Source organism: Mastigoproctus giganteus, chromosome 7 (assembly GCF_048544385.1).
Source record: "Mastigoproctus giganteus isolate SK-2022 chromosome 7, ASM4854438v1, whole genome shotgun sequence".
Classification (NCBI taxonomy): Eukaryota; Metazoa; Arthropoda; class Arachnida; order Uropygi; family Thelyphonidae; genus Mastigoproctus; species Mastigoproctus giganteus.
Genome location: NC_143581.1, coordinates 10,752,767 through 10,767,700, shown reverse-complemented (window position 1 = coordinate 10,767,700; position 14,934 = coordinate 10,752,767). Strand labels below are relative to the sequence as shown.

The 14,934-nt window shown below is 38.3% G+C and overlaps 1 protein-coding gene across 1 annotated transcript in view; it reads right to left on the bottom strand.

Moving 5' to 3' along the window:
• The window catches only part of LOC150082496 (carbonic anhydrase 1-like), a 37,299-nt gene extending 25,422 nt beyond the window's left edge, over positions 1–11,877 (bottom strand). Inside the window, exon 1 of the mRNA XM_090378651.1 lies at positions 11,513–11,877. Within this exon, the coding sequence (XP_090234777.1) occupies positions 11,513–11,546 (34 nt within the window). The 5' untranslated portion in view covers positions 11,547–11,877. The remainder of the gene's footprint in view (positions 1–11,512) is intronic.
• Between the last annotated feature and the right edge of the window lie 3,057 nt (positions 11,878–14,934).

Below are 14,934 nucleotides of genomic sequence, written 5' to 3'. Positions count from 1 at the left end.
AGAGGGTTAACAGACTTCCAGTGTGGAATGATAATAGGGTGCCACATAAGCAGTCAGTCTGTACCTGACATTTCAACGGCACTGAACATCCCTAAGTCAACGATAAGTGATGCGATCTGAAAATGGAAGCAGACTGTTGCTAAAACCGTTATGAAACGATCCGAAAAACCTTCGAAGCTGAAGGAATACGACAGAAGAACCCTGAAAATACTCTCCAAAGCACAAGTATGGAATGAGGGCCATGATGCATGGCAAACCAGTCTGACAGTCATGACCGGTTGTGGTGGATTCCCGTAGAAAACTACATGCCGAACTGTATCGTCCCAATAATGAAGTTTGGTAGAGGCAGCATGATGCTCTGGGGCTGTTTTTTCAGGGTTTGCCCTGATACCACTGGGATTTTGCCGAAATTACTCTCTTGGATGAATTGAGTGTTGCATGTTGGAGGAGGGGGGGGGGTGAAGGTTTAATGTAGCTGTAAGCCCTACAGCACAAATTTGATACAAAGACAAGTCGTTCAGAGTGTCCTTTGACAATTTCCATGTTACAGCTATTACTGTCCAATTATAAAAGGTGAGAGTTTTCCTGCAGTTTGTTCATTGGTAGAATGGATTACGAATGCCGATGTTGGGTGTGATTTTGTCTGTTCCTCTTCTTTTTGCTCTAATGTTGTATTGCTGCTATCATCTTCATTCTTATGATTAATTTAGACCATTTGAGTAAGCCAAGAGGGGTCAAAGTTGGTTGTACATGTATTTCATACAGGGCGATGGAAAGATCATACAGTTGGTTGGTTGTTATAGGGTTTTATGCGCATCATCAACTCTGGCCATATTGGGACGTATATAATGTGTTGTTTGTGTACAGCATTGTGTGAGTTCTGGTGTTTCTCTGGCTACTTGTTCGCAAGGCCCCTAGTGGGACCCTACATTGCCGGCCACCACCACTTTGGTCATCCTACACCTGAGGCTGTCAGTAGCATCTGACCCATCCTATGGGGAACAGGTGCGAAGTTAACAGACACCCGAAGGTGTCGGCGAAAAATCCTACTCTGAGGTTTGCAAGATAGGTTGGGACATCCATTGTTCGATTTCAGTTCAGAATTTCCACTACAGAAATCAGTAGCTGATGAAGGACAAGTATCGTTACTTACTAAATGTTTAATAACCAACTAAGTATTCTCGAAAGTTTAGCATTTTGAGTTTTCCGCTTCCGTTTTAAAAATCATTCGCCTTTACATCCTGTTAGACTAAAGAAAGGCTTTCCTTCAAGTAGTTTTACATAATTTACAAAGCCATGTAGGAAGGGAGGATCGGTGCTCGGTAACTTTTAAAAAAAGTTAACTTTAACTCTTGAACAAAGTTTTTTTAACAAAGTTTCATACTTATGTATCGAAGTGGCGGATGTCAAAGTACATAAAACTTTACAACACGCCCTTCTTATGTGATGCAAGCGATGTCGAAAAGGAAACATTGAAACACGTTTGATAAATGGGATTCGTTTTCTATCAGGCATTTCATCAGTGGGAGCACACTGTCACGCAGGTAACATTGGTATTAACAAAAACAGGTGGAACAGAACATTCTCGTCTTTCTTTTTTTTTTTTTTTTTTTTTTTGGAGTAGTTGTCCCATTGGGTTATCCTCACTCTGAAGAAAGCCCTTCACCTGCGTTCTATACGGAAGGGCATTGTATCGTCTATTGTAAAAACCAGTGGACCTTCAGTACCACTTCATGATTCATAATTTATGAGGGGGCATAAATTTAAATTGAGGAAGGATGGTTGCATGAAATAGCGGAAATTTGCCTTCAGCCAGCGGGTAGTTGATTGTTGGGACAAACTATTTTTGTGAAAGTGTTGTCACTTGATGCAATAAAGTTGTGCTTTATTGCATCATTTGCCATTACTAATAAGATTCAAGTACTTCATTTCCTATACTTTTGTTAATTAATTAAAATAACATTACATAAACTACTTTTTGTACTTTTTAAAGTTGCAGAGATTTTAAAAGCTCAAGAGAGTTTAGAGGAATTGGCTTCTCTGAACTACCCGGTGGTTCCTTCACTCTCCTTCCAGTAAAGGAACCACTGGGTAGTACTGATCACGGTGTATTGATTTATTCAAAGAAATAACCGTTTTCAAAGATAAATGGAATGGATTTTGATTTCGAAAAGTATTATAACGGGCTCACACAATTTTTAAATTCGTTTCATTAGGATCAATTGGAGTTAAAAAAAAAAAAATGAGAAGGCCAAATGGGAAATGTTCATGGAAGTAGGGTACTAAGTTTTTTATACCAACTAAGAGATACTGTTCAAGATTTAGAATTCAGTGGATGTCATATGAACTCTTGAGTTTAGTAGAACTGAAAAAAAATGCATGGATTATAAAAATTGTGAGGAACAAATTCTCGGTAAGTATAAATTAGTCTCCAATGAAGTTACTCAGAGTGTTAGGCAGATTATGAGAACTCTTTGGCTAAGATTGCAAAGAAAAGTGTCAAAGAATTCTCAACATACAAAGAAAGGAATGAATCACATATTTCACTGTACATATATGAATAGCATAACTATTGATGATACAGCCATGGGCGCCGCCAGCATGGTGCAAGAGCACCACCATTGGATTTCGAATTAATACACAATTTTTAACATTTTCATTTATTTACTGAAACAGAAGATATTGTGTATTCGAAAATTTGGTGAACAAAAAATATATTCCCACATGCACCACTTGCAAAATATTCTGCATTCGCCCATGGATACAGACCAAGTTGCATACAAATTAAAAGAAAAAAAAAAAAAAAAAAAATTGCGTCTACATTCACGCATGAAGTTTTTAGACACGGGAGATACCAGAAGTCCCTCGGGGTTCAATGCTTGGCACTGTTGTTTTCTATATTTATTAACGTATATCAGGCTTAAGGTCTAAGTCTGCATATGATACAAAGATTTACACGCTGTAAATCAGGGTAAGTAATCAGGGTAAGCTACTTCAAACAGATCTAAAAAAAAAAAAAAAAAAAAGGCTGAGGTACTGCATATGAATAGCAGCAATTCCAAATTAAAAGGTACCAACTGTGTGGTGGTACACTTCAGGGTTGTGGAAAATGAAAAAGACCTGGGAGGTAATTATCCAGTCTGATATGAAGTTCTCTGTGCAATGCAGACAGGCTGCCAAACAGCTCACTGGGTTTTGTCAATGATATAAAGGAATTTTGCAAGCAGGACTAAGGTGACTATCCTATTGTACACGGTAATGGTTAGTCCGTATCTTGAGTACTGCCTACAGTTCTGGAGAACACATTTTAGGAAGGCTGTAGAACTGCTGGAACGGATGCAGAGAAAGGAACGAGATTGGTGAATGGAACCAAAGGATGGTCTTACCAAGAAAAGCTTCAGATTTGCAAATTGCAGCGTCTGGAAACTAGGCACCTGCACGGAGTTCTGATTGAGGTGTTAAGACCTTGAAAAGACTGAGCACACTCATTGCTGATGGCATTCTCCTCTTCCTCAGATTACACATGGCGGGGGGGGGGGCATAAATTCAAATTGAGGAAGGATGATTGCAGGACAGAAGTGCGGAGGTTTGCCTTCAGCCAGCGAATGGTTGATTGTTGAAACAAACTTCCATTTGTTGTTGTGGAAGTTTGTAGTTTAAAAAAATTCAAAGAAGACCCAAATAATTGGAGAGGACGGACAGGTGATGCGCGAATTTTTTTTTAACTGATGCTGTATAAGCTTGCTTTGTTGCATCACATGCAACATACCTAATGTAATATGGGAGTTACAACTACTCACTCGATACAAATATCAAATGTGCCCTACCATGAAATATTGCTCCCACATCTCGCGAAATTCCTCCATAACCTCTCACGCTTCTAGACTCCATTCAAAAGAGGGTAGTCGGTTAATTAATGACCCGTCTCTTACAAATTCCTTCAACTCTGTCTAGCAGATTTTCTGTTATTGCTGCACGCCTTTTCTGTAGATATGGCCATTGCTCTTCTGAACTGGATTCCATAAATCTCTCTCTCTGTGTCTCTTCCAATCAGTATGAACATGCGCCGCAACCAGTCAGCATTCATTTACTGTCAAACTCCAAACTTACAGAACCAACTCTTTCTCTTCCTTATTTATCCCTTCTGTTTTATATAACAACCTTCCTTCACACGAATTTCCCGAAAATTAGAATCTACAGAAATTCAAGTCTAATAGCAACAAGTACCTTCTCGTCTTCTCAACCTTCAACCCATGCACAGTACTAAGAATTATAGGTTCTAATACCTTTTGTGTTTGGGAGTTTTTATAAAAACAAAAATGATTTTATGATAACTGAAAGGAAGCCGGAAGAGAAATTGTTGCAGCTAAAAGTAAACGAGACGTCTAGGAGCTGATGGAATCTAATAACATTAAAATCATCAGAGAGGTAATTCAGTTAATGTACTGAGAACGTCCCTCAGTCGTTTCAAAATGAAGATGTGCAATGTTCGGTTCTCAAGAGGGTTTAAAGATGAAGTGAGTATCCAAAGACCTGTAAGATTGTTTTCTGTACCAGGGGGAACAATGGAGTCAATAGTCCAAAAAGCAATGCAAGATCATCTCAACAGGAATAGAACTATATGGAAATCATTGCATGGATTTGCTAAAGGAAGATAGTTCTTGATCTCTCTGATTAGTTACCATGAGATTGTCACAAAAGAGTTGGATTTAATAATAATTTTTCATCATTTACTTAGGTTTCAGTTATTGTAGTAAGGTTTTAGCAGCATTAGCGATTAAGGCCATATGCTCCATATATATACTATCTGTAAATTGCGTGTTCTGTGGTGGTTGATTTTCTGTTTGCTGGACGAAAAACTGGAGTTTCCAGGAGGAAAAACCATGCCACCCTCGCCTGAGACGGACTAACCACGTTGTGAAAAAGTCCCATAAAAATTCCTCACGTCAGCGACTGGACTCGAACTCACGTCTTTTCCACCCGGTGTGGGGAGGACGGCGATTATACCAACTGTGCTACCCAGGACAGCATTTAGATTTCAGTAAAGCTTTGATACGGTACCACATAAACGATTGTTTCATAAATTGGAACACTGTGGCATTGGGAGAGGAAAATCGATACTCCAGTTTATGAAACGATCGATTCTTCTAGCTTTACTACCAGCGTGCGAGAATGTATATTCACTTACTAGCAATCAATAAATTTATAGGATCATAAACTGAAGCAGTCCAGTTCGATCGTGTGAAACCACGTAAGTAATTAAATCATGTAAGTAAATATCTAAATAGCTGCATTTGCATTTTTCATAAAACTAAACAGATAACATTCTTACAAAAACAGAAATTATGGAAAACGGGTTGCCATATGCTTGAAGCGCTGGAGCTGATTTTATATTGGGGACGGAGTAACCATCTCCTTCCGGAAACTCGGGTTAGCCCTCAATGCGTAGCACAGTTGGTAACTCATGTCTTTTCCACCTGGTGGAAAAGACATTAGTTCGAATCCTCTCAATGACGCGAGGAATTTTTATTGATCTTTTTCACAACAAGACTGAGTTAGTCGGTTTCAGGCGAGGATGGCATAGTTTTTCTTCAGGAACCTCGGGTTTTTCGTCCAGGAAACAAGAAAATCGACCACAGAATACACGCAATTTTTTTTTACAGACATTCTAAACGGTGCGATATGGCCTAAGCTGCTAATGCGCCTAAATCCCTACAACAACCTACCAACCATCCGGAAACTCTGGTTTTTTTGTTTTTTTTTTTAATATAATGACGCGTTAAAGCTTTATTACCAGTTTTGTCGCAAAGGCAAACTAAAACAGCAATTACAGTTCCTCTCGCGAATATATGCAGCTCTGTACATGTAATGGACATTATACTGCCAAGGATAATCCGCTTTATGAGTTAGTTTCGGGTTTCTTTCTCATTTTATGGGGTGCAGTTCGATGGGAAATATCCGGTACTGACGATCTGCTAACTAGGAACAGAGTTCCATAAGTGCTGTTATCTCCCTACTAGAATGTCAGTCTGGCTGTTAGTGTCAAATATCAGCCATTTTAAACTTAGTCGATCTCGAAAAGCATTGATTCTTCTCCTATTGCCTGGAATTGCCTACACAATCACTAATGGCTAAATATTTGAGACCCTTATACAGACTGATCCACTTCGTTGTGGATCAGTTTGACGGAAAACAATTTCCAGGAGAAAAAACTATGCTACCACCTCCTGAGACTAACTAATTCAGCCACGTTGTGAAAAACCCATTAAAATTCCTTGCATCATCATACCAACTGTGTCCTGTCACCGTAACCTTTCTATTAGGTGGTGACTTTGGCTGTTGTTAACATCCAACATTTAGATGTTTATAAATGGAGAGCGAGATTCTTCTGAGGTTGAGAACCTCCAAAGAACGTAAAAAAGAATTAAATAATATTTATGAATTTCAATCATACGGATTTTTCTCGCGCATTGTGAAATCGAACCACAAAGTGCATGACCCATCGCTAGCTGCTGCGTCCACGTGAAGATTAAAACGAAGTGGTAAATACTTCTGATCTCGTCAGTCCAGGATATAAAAGAAAATTTGATTATTTCATTTAGCTTACGAGTTTGATCATAGTTATGTCCGAGATGTTTATGGAGGCAAAAAAGGACAGGTCTATATCCTACGCAATCCGTGTTGGCGTCCGTATAGTTTTGCTAATAAATGTTGAACCAAAAGTGAGAGAGCATACTTAAAAAATCCTGAAAAATCTATACTAGCTGGCCAAGGAATTGGAAACCTTTATTCAAAATCTAATATGGTCACATTTACTAACCATTGTTCAGTAGGGTCACATTTTGTGTAAATTATAGTGCGTACACGACGTGGCATTGATTCCACTATGTGTCTGAGATAGTCCACGTGAAGATTTGACCATCCTTCAATCAAGGCATTTGTCAGTTGCAGTATCGTGATCGGTAAAACTGGGAAAGCGGACTGCCCTTTCCAATGTATTCCAGATATCGGTGGAATTCAAATCTCAATTCCAATTCAAAGGGATTCACATCTACAGACACGGACGGTGGATAAATGTTGTCAATTTTGGGAATACTCTTAGATCCATTCAGATACAATTTTTGCAGGAATAGTTGCGTTGTCGTCTTGAAAGAATACATCGTAATCAGGGTAAAAATGAAGCACTGAAGGGGAAAGGATGATCCGATACGAGAGAAAGACGTTAATCGACGCAATTATGTTCATTGGGTTACCAAAGACCCTAATGTTCGAACTGAAAAGTTGTTGTTGTTACTGGATTTTAGGAGCATCGGCGATTAAGGCCATGTTGCTACATGTATATTGTCTGTAAATTGCGTGTGCTCTGAGGTCGATTTTCTGTTTACTGGACGAAAAACCAGAGTTTCCGGGAGAAAACCATGCGAGGGTAGCCTGAGACCGACTAACTCAGCCATGTTGTGACAAAGACCCAAAAAAAATTCCTCCGGTCATCGACGGTATTCGAACTCAGGTCTTTTTTAACCGGTGTGGGAAGGACGGTGATCCTACCAACTGTGCTACCCACAAGGGAAACTGAAAAGTAACTGAACCCTCCAAGGTCGGAACTTGCTGAGACATTGAACGGTTATTGAATCATTTTTTGTCGGTTGTTGTTAGGTTTTAGGAGCATTGGCGAATAAGGCCGTATTGCTCGTACATACTGTGTGTAAATTAAAAATTCTTCTCGACGGGAATTAAAAATTCAACGTCGACGAGCCCAGAACCCACGTCTTTTCCATCAGGTATGGTGAGGACGGTGATTCTACCAACTGTGCTACCGCGAGGGCATTTTTTATCGGAAATATTACTTTGTACAGCAGTAATCAATGTTCCAAGATGTTGCTAATCTGAAAATTAAAAGAAACCATCTCTTTAATGTATGATGGAAAGCAGCTGTATTGAGCGACCGCCTAAGTCAACAGATTTAACTTCCACCAATTTTTTTTTTTGAGAGGCTACATAAAAGATTGCTGTTAAAAAAAAAAAAAAAAACCTAAAAACAGTGATAACTCAAGAATTTGCCGAAAGCGACCTTGTGCAATGTTCAAAAGTATGTAAAACTGTGCCAAAAAAAGACCTTTCATTCCAAGTACAGGACACCATTTTGAAATTTTAACATGCCTTTCTGTATGAACAAAGTTTTTGGGCTTGTCAAATAAGAGAGGGTTTACTCTCTATTATAATGTTTTTATAGATAAATAAAAGTGTACCCTGATTCTTGACTCATCCCGTACTTATCAAAGAACAGGTGTTGTTCAAAGAGGACCTTTTGAAACGAATCAAAGCCATTGACCACATCAAGTTTCTTCAACTATCCTGTCTATTCATCAGCTCAATTCACTCAAAAGAAAATTTCATGCAGTAGTTTACAAGCAACAAACAGGTTCTGATTCCCAAGGATTCAAAGGTTAAAGTAACATAACAGAGTTTTAGGGTTGGGATGAATTCGTTGCATTTTTATGTGATAAATATTGATTGAAAACTTTATAAAGTTGTAAAAATGTTTTCTAGAACCGTCAAGGGTTACAGAAGGACAAATCTCGGGAAAAAAAAAAAAAAAAAACTGCCATCAATTATTTTTTTTTTTATTTAAAAGACTGCCTGTTCAAAAGAAAAAAAAAAAAAAAATTCATTTTTAATGTTTCTATAGGATCTCTCTATCTTGGCCTGATGACGGGATCACGCAGTTGATCCAGAAACGTAGCTTATAACAATTAGTGGAACAAGTTACTGTACTAGATGTGGGATAATGAATGCTTAATGTTAAATGGAAGACCAAACTGCATTTTCATTTTGCTCTTTTGGTGTTTTCCGAAAGCAAGATTGCAATTACTGAAGAAGAAATGGAAAAACTATCCGCGAAACGTATGATAATTTTACTTTATTAATAATCAAAAGCCTCCAAACTTTACATAGGTAAAGCACTTTCATTTCAAGTATCTAAAAATTCTCTCTCTTGAAGTATTCAAATCAAATACACTGCCCTGCCATTAATATCCGGACACCCATTCATGGATGGGGAAACAGGTCCTATGCATGCAACACGTCACAGACTCTGCTATAAATATGCACACTGGGCTTCGAACAGACAATTGCAAAAGTGGGCATGCAACATGACACGTTCAACAGAATTAACAGACTTCCAAAGTGGAATGATAGTAGGATGCCACATAACCAAGCGTTCTGTACGAGACATCACAGTCACTCTGGGGATCCTACGTCAACGGTTAATGATGTCATATGCAATGGAAGAGGAATGGGACTGAATCTGCCAAAAAAAAAAAAAAAAAAAAAAAAAAAACGGCCTGGTTAACCCCGAAAACTAACAGAACGGGACAAGAGAATTCTGCAAAGAACTGTGCGCCAAATCGTAATTTGCCATTGTCTCAAGTCACAGGAACCCTCTGTGAGAGTATGGGACTAATGTCAGCACTATTAAAATACGGCCACTCCATGATATAGGTTACAATGGTCGTGGCGAATGCCAGGGAAACAGTTCCTTCTTGATTGTATCCTCCCAACAATGAAGTTTGGTGGAGGCAGTGTCATGGTATGGGGCTCCTTTTATGGTTTCGCTTGGGCCCATTAGTCGTTATCGGCAAAACCAGGACATCCTGGACAATTATTCACTTCCAACATTATGGTAATACTTCGGGGAAGGCTCATACCTGTATCAGCAAGACAACGCGCCATGCCATACTACTCGGGTCGTAACAGAGTGGTTTGAGGACATGGGTGTGGAAACATTGGATTGGCCAGCCCAGAGTTTTGATCTGAACCCTATCGAGCATTTTTGGGATATATTGGATCGTCGGGTACGTGCACGTCGAGATCGCCCAAAGAACAAAGCCGAACTAGTAGCTGCGTTAAAGGTCGAGTGGAGGAACATATCACCTGACATTTATAAAAAGCTGGTTGTGAGTATGCCGCGAAGATTGAAGGCCGTCATAAAAGCAAAAGGTTTCAGCACAAAATATTAAATGACACAATAAAAGCTCTTTTTTTGTCTAAAGGCAGATGTCCATATTAATGGTAGGGCAATGTACACTCAAGGTACAGCACTTTCATTTCAAGTATTTAAATTTTTTTTTTTTTCCTAAAATAAACACAACGATGTTGTGTGTATTTTATGGACACGATACTGATACCTCAGTGCATATTACAGAACAACTCAACTTCGGTCTGGAGATAGGAATCGAACCAGGACCTTTCCATCTGTGTGATAAGTAGCATAACCACCAACAAGGATCAGTATTAATATTAGTAGTGGCAAATGAAGCAAAGTTTATACAGAATTAGAAATAAAATCCTACAATATCGTCTAATCCTTCCTTAAATTTATTCAAACTACCAACACTTCTATAACACAGTCGGAAGTCGTTTCCAAAGTACCACCTGAAAGCAAAAAAAATTTTGCATTCTATCCTGCAACCATACTTTTTTTAATTTATATCTCCATATGCATGTTGTACGGATGCCATCGGCATCTAGTTGACTCAATCCACTTCAAGCCTAAAACAATTCAATCAGATCTCCTCGCAGGTGCCTAGTTTAAGTTCTGAAATTTGCAGAACTGGGTCTTTTATGGCAGGAATGCCCTTGATTAATCTTGCTGCACCCATTCCATCAGAACAACATCATTCTTAAAAAGAGGATTTCCAGAATTGTATATACAATACTAGATTGTAAAAAAAAAGTAAATCAAAGTGATTTCAGAGATGAAAGGTATTTACGAGCACGGGTGGACATGAAGATTTCTGTGTAAGTTGGAACCACATTGGTAGATCGAGGAATTTATTCGGGCCTTTTTCAAGTTGGACAGAATAAATTAGACCTAGATGGATGATTACAGTTTTCTGTGGAAATTTTTCATAAGTTTAAATAATGATTGTCTCGGAGCCCTGGGAGGCAATTCATAACAAATCTTGGCCTCACCACTTGAATGGAGGATCAAAATTATATCAGGTAATCGTAATATTATGCTCCATAAGTTTGCTGATCGCATAGGTTCTTCTTCTGGATTTGCAAGGTCCCATTCTATTAATACCTACAAAATTACTGCAACTAGAAACCTTTTAAATGATCCAATCCTTTTGCTACTTTGGCCTTAAGAAGAAACCTTATAAAGTGATACAAAATTTTCACTAGCAAAGAGACAAGGATGGAATATTCTTCAGTCTTCGTACTGAAAACATCCAAACTAGAAATATTTGCAAAAAACTCACTTTTTTGATGAGTTTGCTGGACCCAACACACACACAGTCTGCGTTAGCTTTAATGACATAAAAATTTATGATTTGCACTAAACAAGACCGTAACACGCATGTCACTTCGATTTATCATTTCTCCCTCTCCGCATCACTTCGATTTTCTCTGCACCATCTCTGCTCTGCTACCAGCGCTACTCTGAAAAGGTAAGTACATAAAACGCAAGCACGCGCGCGCCTATGTTAAAAGGACAAAGGGAACCCACCGTTATGTTCTTCGTAGCCCCAATCAGTTGCCATCGATGCTGTACACGAACCTCTTCCAATGGGATATGGCTGCAAGTGGCTGGCGAAGATGGAAACTGTAATCACTATTTCCCAATTCGGAGAAGCTGCCTCTAAGCTGGAAGGATCTGCGCATGCGCCACATATTAAAACGTCATATATTCAGAGAAAGTTACTGCTGCTCCTGTATCATTCATAATGTAACTCCAAGCAGTCACGAGTTATGGTAACCAATAAGAACTATTTCCCCATAAATACACGTACTTAGTCACATAACAAGTGTCAAACACGAGCTGAAACCGGTTTCGATAGCACAAGACGTTTTTCCGCACATATCGTCTGCCAGATCACCGCCACACAATCAGGTGTTTGTCTCACAATGAGGAAGTGACGGGGGGGGGTTAACAGGAAATCATAACATCTAAGCCTATTGTCCTTTCTCCACTCATTAAACGCAATACGAAAGAGTGGTAGCGACCCTAAATGCAACAGGTCCAGCACTAAATATAAATCCCTGTCACAGTGCCAGCTGGAATATGAAAAGTCATCTGTTGTGGGACACATCTGCGGTCGCCCGACTGTGGATACTACTGCGCAGCATGACGGTTAATAACAGACTTTTATGACTACTAGGGGGTTGATTAAACTGGCTGGTTGATTGGTTAGAAGGCAGCTAAGGCAATGAGGCAAGATATGAGATATTGCAGTATCTAATATCTATAAGCTGTGTATTTCTAGGTCGGGATTCCTGTTCTGGAATGAGAAAGAAAAAAAAAATTTCAATAGGGGGAAACCATACACCTCTTGCCTGAGAGCAGCTAACTCAGCCTCTATATTATATCAACAGTAACTGAGTTAACCGTTAACATGCGTGGATGGATTTTCGTGTTGTGTGGGATGAAAAAAAAATCTCCTTCCGTTATAGCCTCGGTTGAAGAAGACGTTAGAAATTCGTCCAAAAGTAGACAGGAATCGAACTCAAACTTCTTGAAAATGGCGAAATCACTATACAGTCACGGAGGACTACAAAACCGTTTGAAACTAAATTTGGGTTTTTCCTCCAGCACGCAAAAGACAAGCTGATGATGCCTCAACTTTATTTGCTTTGGCAACTAACTTATAACTAAAAGCGAGTTCTATGGTTGGTTTGATTGTTATGTTGAGTAAAAAAAAAAAAAAAAGTGCAACCCTCGCCTCCAGACCAACGAACTTCATGAGAAAAAATCCCATAAAGGACATCGATCGTAATCAGGAGTTCCGTTTAAAGGTGATATACTTTTCCCTAATAAAGGATACGCTGATCAGACTCAAGGGGTCTCCTCTTTTAATTAAGTCTGGGTGGGGTGATTTTCCTCTGCCTCACTGTGACTTGATCAGATTGAGCGACAGAGCAACCCAAGCACTTGTGTTTCAAAGATGGCTCAGTGTTACAACGAACAGCAAACCATACACTTCCTTTCGAAATTGGCTAATTCTATAACAACCGGAAAAGTTTCAAAAGGATTCTAGGCACTGGTCGAATTCGAGCTATTTATGTCTAAAGAAGAGGTTACACGTGATATATATATATATATATATATATATATATATATATACAGTATATATATATTCTCACCCTTGTTAGGTTTTTGTTTTTTTGTTCAGGTTTTCACCTATTGTATCTTACTTTTATAACTGTTAACTAATTGCCATATCCACTATATATATATATATATATATATATATATATATATATATATATATATATATATGCGACTATTATCTTAACCATGTCTGTCCGTCCGCATGTAACAGAGGGACTCCCAGTGAACAGGTTTGATGAAATTCTATATTTGGGCCTTTACAAATATTTGTCGGACCATTCCAAATTTCAGTAAAATCGGATAAATAGAAATCCATCAATATCTTTTTTCCATACAATTTGTAGTTAAAAAAGAAGTTCACAGATTAAATGTAGTTTTAATGCAGTGAAAATAGTGTGTGCACGCTTCAGACATTTTGTTATATAGGAATTATAAACGTGGTGTCACTTATGAAGAGATAGGCAAAAACAGATACAAGTAGAAACTTAAAAAAAAAAGTATATGGGAGAAGAGTAATAAATATTAGACGTTGCAGTTAAAACTAAACGGCGAAGTTTAGAGAACGTAAAACTATGATTATATTAAGTATTCTATAAAATCAAACTTTTAGTAATTAATTGATAAAGAAATAAATGTATTTAATTTTCACTTACATTAATCACAGGACAAAAATTCATTTAATTTAAGAAAAAAAAAATCGAATGGTCTGAAATGTAACCAACTGCTTACATTAGTTATCAAATGTGTATAATAAATATTGTGACATAAAGCAACAATAAAAATAAATTAAAAATTTACCGTGGAGAATCTATAGAAGGCGCATCCAATTGAATAAGGAACCTCTGATGAGATTACAACCATTGAAGTCTAATTGAACTATAATAATCCGAAAAATTAAAATTTTCTAGATTTATTATTAACTTAAGGAAGGGTAATTTATATTCAAAGAAAGCGAAAATTTTAGTACGAAGATAACAGGTGGACAGCAAAAGAGAGAGAGGAGGAGGAGGAGGAGGATTATCAGCAGTCACGTGACAGCATCTTCTCATATCTCGAGCACAACACACGGAATGCGAATTTCCGCTTCCGTTTGCATCTAGGTCACCAGTTGACTGGGTTACATACAAAGGTGACCTTGAGTAGAATACCGATTTATTGATCACGCTATGGAAGCAGCAACGAAGGAGCAAGGAGCGCAAAAGCATGGAATCCCACTGTTGTGGTGTATCCAAGTACTCCACAGCGAACTATGCGTTTACTGCCAGCTTCGCTCCGCGTGAAGTAAAATACCGCCCCTGGGCATTCTCACACACTTCCGTATGGTGTACTAAAGACCATTCACATGTATCCATGCTAGACGGAACACGTCTAAGCAGCGAAACGTGCATTCAGGTCACACACGACCACAAATCTTTCGCAACGAATTCATCAAGGAGAGTTAACCACAGGAGAAAGCTACAAAATAACTGGAGGGAGAAACCTGGCGTTGCTGGAACAAAAGATTACAACTGAATGGATAAGAGGATCTGAAAGAGTAATCCTTTCTGCCAAGAACCGATTACAAGTAATAATGGATCGACAATTGAAATTCGACTCACTTAACGTGGATAACTGATTCCACCATTCCAACTGCGTGCATCTTTTATTTGAAAATTGTTTTAATAAACAAATTCATCTATATTAAAAACAATTATAATTTAAAAAGTTCAAGCTCAATGAATAACAATATTGTCCAAACTTTTCTTTATCAAATTCTGACGAGCCTAAGTTAACTACAGTACTGCTACATTTATCAATAATATTGAAATTAACAATGTACA